General features: G+C 44.8%; 1 protein-coding gene across 3 annotated transcripts in view; it reads left to right on the top strand.

Moving 5' to 3' along the window:
• Positions 1-14,291, top strand: part of MRPS5 (mitochondrial ribosomal protein S5) — a 129,126-nt gene that overhangs the window by 77,780 nt on the left and 37,055 nt on the right. For all 3 annotated transcript variants that reach the window (XM_069768999.1, XM_069769000.1, XM_069769001.1), the window contains exon 5: positions 6,213-6,247. In XM_069768999.1, coding sequence (XP_069625100.1) covers positions 6,213-6,247 — 35 coding nt within the window. The remainder of the gene's footprint in view (positions 1-6,212; positions 6,248-14,291) is intronic.

The following is a 14,291-nucleotide window of genomic DNA, read 5'->3' as shown; positions in this document are numbered from 1 at the left end:
ATGCTGACTAGTGCATCATCTGCACTTGCCATCCGCGTGGAATAATCAAAAGGACGCAAAACCTGGCAGACGTCCTTCATAGTGGCCCACTCTGTGGTTGTGAAGTCTGATCGGCGCTGACTGCGACTTCTTTGCGCCTGATGCAGCTGGTACTCCATAACTGCTTGCTGCTGCTCACACAACCGCTCCAACATATGTAACGTGGAATTCCACCGGGTAGGTAGGTCACATATGATGCGGTGTTCCGGAAGGCGGAATCGGCGCTGCAGAGCAGCAATGCGGGATCTGGCCAAGCTGGAACGCCACAAGTGAGCACACTCTAGGCGGACCTTGTGCAGCAGGGCATCAAGATCCGGATAGTCCCTCAGAAAACTCTGCACAACCAAATTGAGCACATGTGCCAGACATGGGATGTGAGTGAGGTTGCCAAGGGCCAAAGCTGCCACCAGATTTCGGCCATTGTCACACACTACCATGCCTGGCTGGAGATTCGCTGGCAGTAACCACACATCGCTCTCCTGCTTGATGGCATTCCAGAGCTCCTGCGCTGTGTGGCTTCGATGCCCCAATGAAACTAGTTTCAAGACGGCCTGCTGACGTTTGGCCACGGCTGTGCTCATGTCGGTCATAGGTAAACGTTCACGGGTCCATGTGGAGGTGGACTGTGACGGATCCTGCAGAGAGGAATCAGAGGAACTGGTGTAAGAGGAGGAGTTGATGCGTACAGACTGGATTCCTGCAATCCTTGGAGTGGGCAGGACACGTCCTGCGCCACTCGCACGATCTGTACCTGGCTCAACAACATTAACCCAATGGGCAGTGAGGGAAACATATCGCCCCTGTCCATGCTGACTGGTCCACGCATCGGTGGTGAGGTGGACCTTGCTACTGACGGCGTTCAGTAGCGCATGTTTTATGTTTGCCTCAACATGCCTGTGCAGGGCAGGGACAGCCTGCCTGCTGAAGTAAAAGCGGCTGGGCACCTTGTACTGTGGGACTGCCAATGCCATCAAGTCACGGAAGCTGTCAGTCTCCACCAGCCTGAACGAGAGCATTTCCAGGGACAACAGTTTGGCAATGCCTGCATTCAGAGCCTGTGCTCGGGGGTGGTTGGCCGAGAATGCCCGCCTTTTCTCCCATGCCTGGACTACCGATGGCTGTAGAGTAGACTGGGAGTGTGAGGATGACTGGGAAGGTGGTGCTGTGGGTGGAATTACACTAGGTCTCTGGACAACAGTGGAGGAAGAGGCAACACGAGATGAAGAGGTGGTAGCTGCCGCTGTTGGTTGGCCTACGTCTTCATTGTGTTTCTGTAACTCCACCGCGTGCCTGTTCCGCACATGTTTCCACATATTTGTGGTATTGAGGTTGCTGACATTTTTCCCTCTTTTTACTTTCTGATGACACAGCTTGCATTTGACAAAACAAATGTCATCTGCAACTGTGTCAAAAAAGGACCAGGCACTGCAAGTCTTGGGAGCGCCCTTTTTGGCTTTGGAAAGAGACAGGCTCCTAACGGGTGCCAAAGTGGAGGCTACAGGCTCCGCAGTCTTCCCCCTCCCTCTCCCTCTTTGGCCCGTAAGGGGAAGCTCTTCCTCAGAGCTGCTCCCACCACCTTCCTGTTCCTCACGCCACGATGGGTCAAGGACCTCATCATCTCCACTACCCTCTGCCACCAACTGCTCCTCCTGGGTAGTCTCGGCAGCACAGTACGCATCAGAAAGCGGCACCTGAGTTTCATCATCCGATGCGTACTGCGCTGTGGTCACCGGAGGCACTGGCCCACCTGCCTCTTCAGAGTCAGAGAGATAAAGCTTTTGGGCATCACTGCACACTGCCTCTTCTTCCATTTCTCCAATGCTGCTTGGCTGGCCCCCTGTTTCCAAGCCAAGAGATTCAGAGAACAGAAGTAGAGACGGCTCCTGTCCTGGGCTCTCTGACTGCCTGGCCAATTTGGCAGGTGGTGAAGAGACAGATGGCTGCTCTCCAGTGCTCTGTGCCTGAGAGGATGTGGCACTAACTGAAGTCGATGCCGAGGCGTTAGCTGCCATCCACCCGACAACGGCTTCAATTTGGTCTTCACGTAGCAGCGGTGCACGGCGCTCTCCGACAAAGCTGCGCATGAAGGACTGTTCCCTGCTGAAACTGAGTGACGACGAGTCACCGGCGCCCGCAGCAGGCACAGAATCACCACGTCCTCTCCCTGCTCCACGCCCACGTGCCTTACTCCCTGCCCTCTTCATCTTGGTTGACAGATAAAGATAAGCAGAAAAGTACTAAGGCCTTAGTGTGCTTATTCCTGAAATGCTCCTCCTAACAGGTGTAAGAAACACTAATGTTGTAAATTGTGGACTAAACTTTATTATTTTTCAAATGTGGCCTACACAAGTGTTATGTTGTGTTTGGTGAACTTAACTTTTTTTTTGGTGCAGATCGGGCTACAGAGCTAGTTTAAATCACACGGAGACCGTGTAGACAGCCGTAAACGGCGCTGCAAGGCCAAAAAACCCTCCTCTCGGTTATCCTATATAGTGTTTTTCCACTATTTAGCTGGATACGAGTGGAAAGACACTAATAGGAATTTTTTTTTTCAAATTTTAAACAGGCTGCACTATTTGAAAAAAAGTAAAATTTTTCTCAAGGTATGAGGCAGTAACGAACCCTGAGCTGAATCCAACCGGCTATGGCTGCACACAGACTACAGGGCGAGCTGGGCTTACACGGAGACCGTGCAGACAGCCGTAAACGGCGCTGCAAGGCCAAAAAAAGCTCCTCTAGGTTATCCTATATAGTGTTTTTCCACTATTTAGCTGGATACGAGTGGAAAGACACTAATAGGAATTTTTTTTTTCAAATTTTAAACTGGCTGCACTATTTGAAAAAAAGGAAATTGTTTTTCAAGGTATGAGGCAGTAACGCACCCTGAGCTGAATCCAACCGGCTATGGCTGCACACAGACTACAGGGCGAGCTGCGCTCACACGGAGACCGTGCAGACAGCCGTAAACGGTGCTGCAAGGCCAAAAAACCCTTCTCTAGGTTATCCTATATAGTGTTTTTCCACTATTTAGCTGGATACGAGTGGAAAGACACTAATAGGAATTTTTTTTTTTTCAAATTTTAAACAGGCTGCACTATTTGAAAAAAAGTAACATTTTTCTCAAGGTATGAGCCAGTAACGAACCCTGAGCTGAATCCAACCGGCTATGGCTGCACACAGACTACAGGGCGAGCTGGGCTCACACGGAGACCGTGCAGACAGCCGTAAACGGCGCTGCAAGGCCCAAAAACCCCCCTCTAGGTTATCCTATGTAGTGTTTTTCCACAATAGAGCTGGAGACTGGTGGCAAAACACTAATAGGAAATTTGAGAAAAAATGTGCAGCAGGCTGCACTAAGAGCAAAAAAGGACAACTGTGTGAGGCAGTGTGAACCCCCCCTGAGCTGAATACAACCGGGTATATGGCTGCACACAGACTACAGAGTGAGCTGCACACACACACACACACAGAGACCTTGCAGAACGCTGTTAAAACAGCGCTGCAAGGCAAGAGCAAGGTGAACAGTGAAGAACACACAGCGTTTTGCTAAATTAGCCTTTGGAAAGGAAAATAAAGCAATTAGCTAGCTCGACTGGCCCTCAGTTAGAACACAGCGTCCTGTCCCTAACTGAAATCACAGCAGAGTGAGCGCAAAATGGCGGCAGCGTTTTTTATAGTGCAGAGTGACATCATTTCAGCAGCCAATCCAAGCCTTGCCAGTACTTACATGCCCACCATGCTAAACAGGATGTGCCCACACTTCCAATCATTCCTCATTGGCTGCTGCGTTCAGTTTGAATTCTGGGAACTTCCGATTCCGGTATCCGATACGCGGGAAGTATCGGAATTCGGTATCGGAATTCCGATACCGCAAATATCGGCCGATACCCGATACTTGCGGTATCGGAATGCTCAACACTATTTATCACCATTTCATTGTTTTGGGGTTTGTTTGTTTTTTTGTTAATCCCTTTAATTACTAATGGCAAGGCAGGTAGATTCCTGTGATTTAGGGATAATCATCAGGGAAACAAAGACCTTCATCCAGTCATCCAGATCACTCTAATGTGGCTCCTGTTCACCTGTCCACAATAATAAGAAAACAATCTGTCAAGTTTTTCTCCCTTGGATCTTTCTGCCTTTATGTTGGGTTATACTGTCCTTTCCGTAAAAGGTCAAAACAAGAAAACATTTACTGCAGTTCTGTGATATTTCAGTTGTTCCCTTGTCTTTGCTTCACTTTAGGGCAAAAGGTAATATCATCTTTTTTTTTCAGTGAGGAAGGCTGGGGGGTGCAATAAAATTCTATCAATAGAATCTCACAAGTTTACAGATGGCAGCTTTTTATAGTAGCCTTATAGGATAAATGGTTAAGTGGAACATGGCCTCCATAGAGGTATGAAGGTGGCAAGATAGCGAGTTGGATTAATGGGTAGAGGGATGGATGCTTGCTGGGATGGCTGTATAACTGAGTGAGTAGGTGGAGTGATCGATGGTTTGATGGATGTATAAATGAGTGTGATGTAGAGAGATTTATGGAGAGATGCTTGGGTAGAGGAATACAAGATTATATAAGTGGTGGTTTTGGTAGCAGGATCCATGGATTGATGGATGAGTTTATAAATGGGTGGGTAGGTGCAGGCATCAACGAGTTGATGGACAAAGGGATGTATAAGGGAGTGTGAAGTAGAGCGATGGATAATTATCAATGGGTGGATAAGTAGAAAGCTAGATGGATTTATAACTAGGTGGGAGGCAGATGGATAAATGGGTGGGCTGGAAGAGCAGAAAGATGGATGGCTGAATAAATGGATGTGTAGGTAAAGGGATGGATTGATCTATGGATGCACAGTTAGAGGGAAAGATGGATGTATAAATGGATAGGAATTAATGGATGGGAAGGTAGATAAATGAATTGCTGGATAGGTAGAGAGATGAATACATATGAATGGACGGGAAGATGGATAAATGAATTGACAGGGTAGAGGAATTGATGGATGGAAGAATGGATGGGAAGGTAGATAAATGAATTGATGGATAGCTAGAGGGCTGAATTCATATGAATGGACGGGAAGATGGATAAATGAATTGATGGATAGGTAGAGGGATTGATGGATGGATGGGAAGATGGATAAATGAATTGATGGATAGGTAGAGGGATTGATGGATGGATGGGAAGATGGATAAATGAATTGATGGATAGGTAGAGGGATTGATGGATGGATGGGAAGATGGATAAATGAATTGCTAGATCGGTAGAAAGATGAAGGCATATGTATGGATGGGAAGATGGATAAATGAATTGATAGGGTAGAGGAATTGATGGATGGAAGAATGGATGGGAGGGTAGATAAATGAATTGATGGATAGCTAGAGGGATGAATACATATATGAATGGACGGGAAGATGGATAAATGAATTGGTGGATAGGTAGAGGGATTGATGGATGGATGAATGAATAGGTAGGTAGAGAGGTTGGTAAATTGTATGGGTGCATGGATGATTGTATACATATATAAGGTAGTGATGGATGGTAAGTACAGTATAAGGCTTCATTCACGCGTCAGTATTTTTGCATCAGTGTAAAGCGCCATGGAATAAATGGCGCTATAATAATAAATAATAATAATCAGTGATTGTCTACTAAAGCAAGAAGTGGAGCTTGCATAGAAAAACTGTAATTGAAAGATTGACACCTGGGCTGTGTTTTTTTTTTTTTTTTTTACTTACAAATACTGATGCAAAAACACTAACCTATGAATGAGGCTTAAATGACTGAGTAGGTAGAAGGATGGATTGATGAACAGTGTGTTAGATGGAAGGATAACTGGAAGGAAAGAAAAGCCGGTAGAGAGATTAGAGAATGAATATGGGGACAACTAGGTGGGCATGTGAATAAATTGAGAAGTAGAGAGAGGTGGATGGGCAGATAAGGAGATGGGTATAGCAGAGAATTAAATATTAAAATGCAGTGCCAATATGTTATACAAAGGCCAGTATACATGGCCCCAGCTGTGAGTGGAGGGCCTAGATCAGGTTGTGTACGTCTGCAGGCGGGGTCATTATCCATATTCAACAACTATTTACTTTCTTGTATATTGTCCTTAATTTGCTCTTCTTTCATCACTTTGTAAACAAGCAAACTATATATTTTTTTCTTGTTTTCTCATCAGAAACATATGAAGATTTTGACTGCAGAGTGATTGAGGTAAGTTTTATTTCTTTGCAACTGTGCTACGAATGTAACAGCAAATGAAATGTAACGGTGCGATCCAAATCAGTTCATTTCATATATCAAGTTTATGGTGGTAGAAGGGTGCAGTATGAGGAGTCTGAGAGCGAGCATTCTGTATCTTAATGGATGACTTATCAGCTGAGCTACATAGATAATACCCAGGCGAGACAGCCGCTCATGACTTTGCAAAGGTCGCAAAGAACTTGGGACTAAAGTGGAGTTATCTGCAATGGTCTGCTACGTAAGATCTCAATATAATGCTGTTTGTGTTAAACAGACCATGGCAGCTCTTTAATGCTAAAAATTTTCCAGCACTTTTATTTTACTCGCTTTGCCAGAGAACCAAAGTTGGTATTTCTGCATGAAATATTAACAGTTTGTAGCCTGCCCTATATATGTAGTCTAAAAGTAGATGCGATCTGTTAATGAGTCCGTGTAGGTTTTACACTTTGCGCATGAAAGGAATTGCCATATGTATGAATATAGGATAAAACAGTCTCCAAAAAACAGAGTAGCTGTGTTATCCATAGAAACCAATTTCTGGTTGTGTTTTGTAAGCTTTGCTTGCTAAAGGCAGCCAAGGCATTTTCGGACTGAGACAGTATTGACCCCTACGTCCACATCAAGACTTACATCTAAGGGGGCTCTCACATTGTGTTTAGTTGCACGTTCGTGCTTACGATCGAACCCCCTGGTAAAATGGGATTCGGACGTTTGCGCCAATGAGGCCATAGACTAAATTGATGCATTCGCCTCCAGTAGGCGTATACACCTGAAAATGATGCACATTGGAGCACACGTTCACTCAGACTACAATGATGAAGACAATGGCCTTGTCGACTCATACGCCCAAATCCTGTTTTACAAGGGTGCTCAGATGCAAGCCCCAATGGGACTCGCGAACGTGTAACTAAACTCCATGAGAAAGCACCCTAATTGTCTACCCTTCACCGTATCTAAACATGACGTCACTGTGCTAAGGAGTTACGGTAGCAGCCGGCGGCTTATCAAAGGTCCTCAAGTTTGCCATGGGTGTAATTATATTACTCAAATTAGAATTAATTAAAATTATATAGTTTATTTTATATATAAGATACAGTGGGGCAAAAAAAGTATTTAGTCAGTCAGCAATAGTGCAAGTTCCACCACTTAAAAAGATGAGAGGCGTCTGTAATTTACATCATAGGTAGACCTCAACTATGGGAGACAAACTGAGAAAAAAAAATCCAGAAAATCACATTGTCTGTTTTTTTAACATTTTATTTGCATATTATGGTGGAAAATAAGTATTTGGTCAGAAACAAAATTTCATCTCAATACTTTGTAATATATCCTTTGTTGGCAATGACAGAGGTCAAACGTTTTCTGTAAGTCTTCACAAGGTTGCCACACACTGTTGTTGGTATGTTGGCCCATTCCTCCATGCAGATCTCCTCTAGAGCAGTGATGTTTTTGGCTTTTCGCTTGGCAACACGGACTTTCAACTCCCTCCAAAGGTTTTCTATAGGGTTGAGATCTGGAGACTGGCTAGGCCACTCCAGGACCTTGAAATGCTTCTTACAAAGCCACTCCTTCATTGCCCTGGCGGTGTGCTTTGGATCATTGTCATGTTGAAAGACCCAGCCACGTTTCATCTTCAATGCCCTTGCTGATGGAAGGAGGTTTGCACTCAAAATCTCACGATATGGCCCCATTCATTCTTTCATGTACCCGGATCAGTCGTCCTGGCCCCTTTGCAGAGAAACAGCCCCAAAGCATGATGTTTCCACCACCATGCTTTACAGTAGGTATGGTGTTTGATGGATGCAACTCCGTATTCTTTTTCCTCCAAACACGACAAGTTGTGCTTCTACCAAACAGTTCCAGTTTGGTTTCATCAGACCATAGGACATTCTCCCAAAACTCCTCTGGATCATCCAAATGCTCTCTAGCAAACTTCAGACGGGCCCGGACATGTACTGGCTTAAGCAGTGGGACACGTCTGGCACTGCAGGATCTGAGTCCATGGTGGCGTAGTGTGTTACTTATGGTAGGCCTTGTTACATTGGTTCCAGCTCTCTGCAGTTCATTCACTAGGTCCCCCCGCGTGGTTCTGGGATTTTTGCTCACCGTTCTTGTGATCATTCTGACCCCACGGGGTGGGATTTTGCGTGGAGCCCCAGATCGAGGGAGATTATCAGTGGTCTTGTATGTCTTCCATTTTCTAATTATTGCTCCCACTGTTGATTTCTTCACTCCAAGCTGGTTGGCTATTGCAGATTCAGTCTTCCCAGCCTGGTGCAGGGCTACAATTTTGTTTCTGGTGTCCTTTGACAGCTCTTTGGTCTTCACCATAGTGGAGTTTGGAGTCAGACTGTTTGAGGGTGTGCACAGGTGTCTTTTTATACTGATAACAAGTTTAAACAGGTGCCATTACTACAGGTAATGAGTGGAGGAAAGAGGAGACTCTTAAAGAAGAAGTTACAGGTCTGTGAGAGCCAGAAATCTTGATTGTTTGTTTCTGACCAAATACTTATTTTCCACCATAATATGCAAATAAAATGTTAAAAAAAACAGACAATGTGATTTTCTGGATTTTTTTTTTTCTCAGTTTGTCTCCCATAGTTGAGGTCTACCTATGATGTAAATTACAGACGCCTCTCATCTTTTTAAGTGGTGGAACTTGCACTATTTCTGACTGACTAAATACTTTTTTGCCCCACTGTATACACTGCGGCTCCAATTTTAATAACCCATACAAAAAATTCACTTTAAACTGAAATCTGAAAGGTATGTCTTTTTTTTTTTTTTTAAATCCAATTTCCTTTAAAAAATATATAACCATAAAAGTATAACAATAAATTAAATGTACGTCAGGAAACCCTAGAATCTGTCTTGCTAAAATCAGGCTTACACTGTGGCTAGGTCAGTGGAAAAATGTGGCATCAAACAAAATGATTTTAAAGGGAATCTGTCAGCAAAATTTCACCTCTCAAACAATTTATCTGTGCATGTCTTTCAAAAACAATTCCATCAATACCTTTACATGGCCAATCCGCTCTTCCGTTACTCATAAATCTGTGCTAGAATTGATATGCAAATGGATAACCTAGATCTGAAGTCACTGTCACTCTGGCTCTATTTCCCAGTAAGCGCTGCCTCTTCCTGCTTGACTGACTACCTCTACTCTGTGAGACTTCAGGCAAAGAAGTCGTCAGTAAAGCAGGAGGAGGCGACGCTGGATGAGAAATAGAGCTGGAGTGACAGAGGCTTGAGAGCTACAATAGCCCGTCAGCCTCATTTGCATATAAATTCGAACGATACTTTTTCAGTAGTGGAGGAATGGACTGGGCTTGTAAAAATATTGCTTGACTTGTCTTTGAAAGAGTTACATGCACATGTAAATACTTTGGTGTGTGAAATCCTGCTGACAGGTTCCTATTACGGAAGACAAAAATATAATTGTAATGATCACAGATGTGTGGATCTTCGGTGAATTTTCTTTAAAAGATGCAATCCCAATAGAAAATAACATCTAATTGCCCAGAAAATGTGTATAGCACTGTGAGGTCACCAAAGAGTGTATTGAACCTGTTTTGAGCCCAGCTTACAATGCAGGAAGTGCGTTGTCTATGACACACAAGACTTGGTTTCAGGAGTTTTATTTAGTAGCAAATTTCCAACAAATGAGTTTTAAACTGCCCTCCTATTAAGTAGTGTATAAAAAAGAAAAAAAGGATGTTAAGATGATATTATAGCAGTATCAATCAGATCGCAGTTACACTGACTCTTTGAATTAGGATTAACAGCCTGACACAATCATTCATGTTCTCAATCTGCTTAAGTACTGCACTAGTAAACCACAATCACATTGGACCTTTTTGTGTACCTATGTGAAATAAGCTGTGCATTCTCACTTCCTATCAGTACAACCATAAGATGGTGATCCCTGGCCAGCTCCTATTTTTTATACTGCCTGTGATAGCCTCAGATTAGCTGCACTAGACCATATGATGTGATCATTGCAGGACATTATGGGAAAGCCTGTGCGACTGCAAATCATTTCACTCGCCCACCCTCTGACTCTTCAGTGTTACGGCTGTGACTGCAGGCGCGGCCAGCCGACACCTTCACGTCGCCAGACCATGACGACGTGGGTGAGCATCCCAAGTGGGAACAGAATGTGGACCCACTTGACCACATAAAGTAACCTGGACCTACCCAGACTAGGGAAGCGCAGCGAGCAGAGTCTATGGCAGTTGAGCAGATGGCAGTATGCAGAGCTAGATTACACCGTACAACTTCAGGTATGAGGAAACAAAGTTTACTTAAATGAAAACACAGAACATAAACAAAACATAATGATGCCAGGATCCCGATTTCACACATCAAGGAAGGGTACACGTCTCAGGATAACAGGTGAAGGCAGGAGGACATCACGGGTTGATGCAGTCCAGTGTTATCTGGCATGGGCATCTCTCTCAGGCGCAGTGCAGGCTCAGCAGGAGAATATCAGACACCGACCTCGGACAGACTTCAGACGATGGCAGGTGTCCTCACGGGTTGATGCAGTCCAGGGTAATCTGGCACGGGCATACTAGGATGGCCTATCTCTGTCATTAGGCATAGCACAGACACAGCAGGAGAACATCAGACACCGACCTTGGACAGGCGTCATCACAGTGTGGACCCCGGGGAACCGGTGAAACATCGGGTCACAGGCAAGACATCAGGATACTGGCTCGACATCAGGACATCGGACACAGGCTCGACATCAGGACATCGGACACAGGCTGGACATCTGGACACAGAGTGGACCTCAGGACATCGGACATCGGACACAGGAAGGGCATCAGGACACAGGCTGGACATCAGGACTTCGGACCCAGAGTGAACATCAGGTCATCTGACACAGGCAGGACATTAGGACACAGACAGGACATCAAGGGTCAGGCAGGGCATCAGGACATGGGCAGGACATCAGGAACACTGGATAGACATCTGGGACACAGGCGTGGCATCCCAGGGCATGGGAGAGACATCTGGGACGCTGGCGAGGCAGCCCAGGTCATCGGCTGGGACACGGATGGCACAGGACCAGGCAGCGATGGTCATCAGGTTCCTAGCTACGGCTGTCAGGCTCCAGGCATCGGACCTAGGAAGGAACTCAAGCGGGGGATGGTGCAAGCACCGCCAGACTGGACCTGGGCCAGGCGGAGTTAGAACCGCATGGCAGACTGAGCACAGCATAGTAAAAGCTCAGCAAGATCACCAGACTCCATCTTTAAAAGATGAGCCCAGGAAGTTCACAGTCACTGGGTACAGGGTGTCTGACACAAAAGGACTTCAGGAACATAACACAGAGGACACAGTTCCGACAGGGTCAGGTACTGGATAAAAGTGAGAGACATGCAAGGGTAACATAGTATGCAAATTGGGGAATAGATAAATCACTGTGGGTCAGACATATTATGTAGGTAAATAGTATCCCCTATGCATATATGGACAATTGCAGGACTGGCTGCTGAATTCAAGGAGAAACAAACTGAGCAAACAAAAACAGCCTTGTAGTCCAAGTAAATAAATAGCAAAAAATCTTTATTAATTAAAAACAGGTAAGAGACATAGCGGGAGTTAACCGTACAACCAAGCAGCACATAAGCAAATGCCAGTGAACGGCATGGGGATTGGGAATATCCAATATCCAATAGGGCCATGCACCATAAATAGTCCTAGACCGAATAGGTTTACTGCACACCATATCAATTAAGTAAAACATGTACATATGTGTATAGCTGACATAGAACTAATATTGCCTATATAATTGATAGTGAATGATTGAAGGTGAACAATCTGGATACCTCACACACAAGGCAAGACTCGGAAACGCAATGCTTTGGCAACGCCCAACAGGAAAGAGAGAGTTTATATAGGAGCTGCCCCTCAGCGATAGGCTGAGGAAAGCAACACAGGTGCACACACAAACCCTACTAAAAGCAGGGATGGATGGCCGCGCGCACCCTAAGCACAAACAGAAACCATTACAGCACAGAGAGCACAGGAACTGTGGCTTAGGGCACCTGGCAGCGACTGCTAGCCTGAATACACGTGGAAAGTCATGCACCAGCTGCAGAGGACCTAGCAACCCGCGGATAGCTTCCACAGCGGCAGCCAGGGACCGCACATGCAGATGGTCATGCAGCAGAGCAATGGCATCACAGCACATGTACAGCTATGTATTCAAATTTGTGGGGACCTTCGAAATTTCATTAAACTCATCTCAAAGTCGATCCTCTGCTATTGATCCACTCAACTTTAATACTGACCCATAGAGTTAATTTCCACAAATAAAAATTTAAATTGTATGTACCCCAAAATAACATTAATTAAAGCTCCGTTAACAATAAAGAACCATCATGTAACGTCCAGTTGATGAAATTTAAATCTAAAAGCTATGGCTCTTATTGCAGAAGGGCTAAACAATAATCCAGAACGTGCAGTAATAAAAGGATTCTGACCACTTCTGTTGCTGTCGTCTTGTCTGATTAGTCGTTTTCTGCTGCTTGTTCTTCTCCATTATTAATGCCCTGCAAATGCCCCCCTCTGGGACCCGGCGTAGCTACACCAGCTATATGTCCGCCCCTTACACTTTAATGCTCTGAAAAACTCAGAGCCACCTATCTATATAATCGTCTAAGGGGTACTTCCGTCTGTCTGTCTGTAACGGAAATCCCGCGTTGCTGATTGGTCGCGGCCAGAAGGCCGCAACCAATCAGCGACAGGCATAGTCCGGCCGCGAATTCGCCCCTCCCTACTTACGTCCAGTCAGTGCCCGCTCCATACTCCCCTCCAGTCAGCGCTCACACAGGGTTAATGGCAGTGTTAACGGACCGCCTTATGCCGCGGTGTAACGCACTCCGTTAACGCTGCTTATTTAACCCTGTGTGACCAACTTTTTACTATTGATGCTGCCTATGCAGCATCAAGAGTAACAAGATCTAATGTTAAAAATAATAAAAAATAAAAAATTGTGCTATTCTCCCCTTCCGTCGTCCATCGTGGTGCGCGATGCATCGCGCGCATCTGGACAGCTTCGGTAGACGCCGGAGGGTGAGTATATAACTATTTTTTATTTTAATTCTTTTTTTTTTTTTTTTTTTAACAGGGATATAGTGCCCACACTGCTATATACTACATGGGCTGCGTTATGTACTGTGTGGCTGCTATATACTACGTGGCTCTTATATACTTCGTAGCTGTGCTATATACTACGTGGCTGTCTGTTACGTGGGCTGTTCTATATACTATGTGGCTGCTATATACATACATACATACATACATGCATGCATGCATGCATACATACATACATACATACATACATACAGTCATGGCCAAAAGTATTGACACCCCTGCAATTCTGTCAGATAATACTCATTTTCTTCCTGAAAATGATTGCAAACACAAATTATTTGGTATTATTATCTTCATTTAATTTGTCTTAAATGAAAAAAACACAAAAAGAATTGTCCTAAAGCCAAATTGGATATAATTCCACACCAAACATAAAAAAGGGGGTGGACAAAAGTATTGGCACTGTTCTAATTTGTGTAATTAACAGCACCTGTAACTTACCTGTGGCACCTAACAGGTGTTGGCAATAACTAAATCACACTTGCAGCCAGTTGACATGGATTAAAGTTGACTCAACCTATGTCCTGTGTCCTTGTGTGTACCACATTGAGCATGGAGAAAAGAAAGAAGACCAAAGAACTGTCTGAGGACTTGAGAAACCAAATTGTGAGGAAGCATGAGCAATCTCAAGGCTACAAGTCCATCTCAAAAGACCTGAATGTTCCTGTGTCTACCGTGTGCAGTGTCATCAAGAAGTTTAAAGCCCACAGTACTATGGCTAACCTCCCTAGATGTGGACGGAAAAGAAAAATTGACAAGAGATTTCAAAGCAAGATTGTGCAGATGTTGGATAAAGAACCTCGACTAACATCCAAAGTTCAAGCTGCCCTGCAGTCCGATGGTACAA

Source organism: Ranitomeya imitator, chromosome 5 (genome assembly GCF_032444005.1).
Source record: "Ranitomeya imitator isolate aRanImi1 chromosome 5, aRanImi1.pri, whole genome shotgun sequence".
NCBI classification, from domain to species: Eukaryota; Metazoa; Chordata; class Amphibia; order Anura; family Dendrobatidae; genus Ranitomeya; species Ranitomeya imitator.
This window is presented reverse-complemented; position numbering and strand designations above follow the sequence as displayed.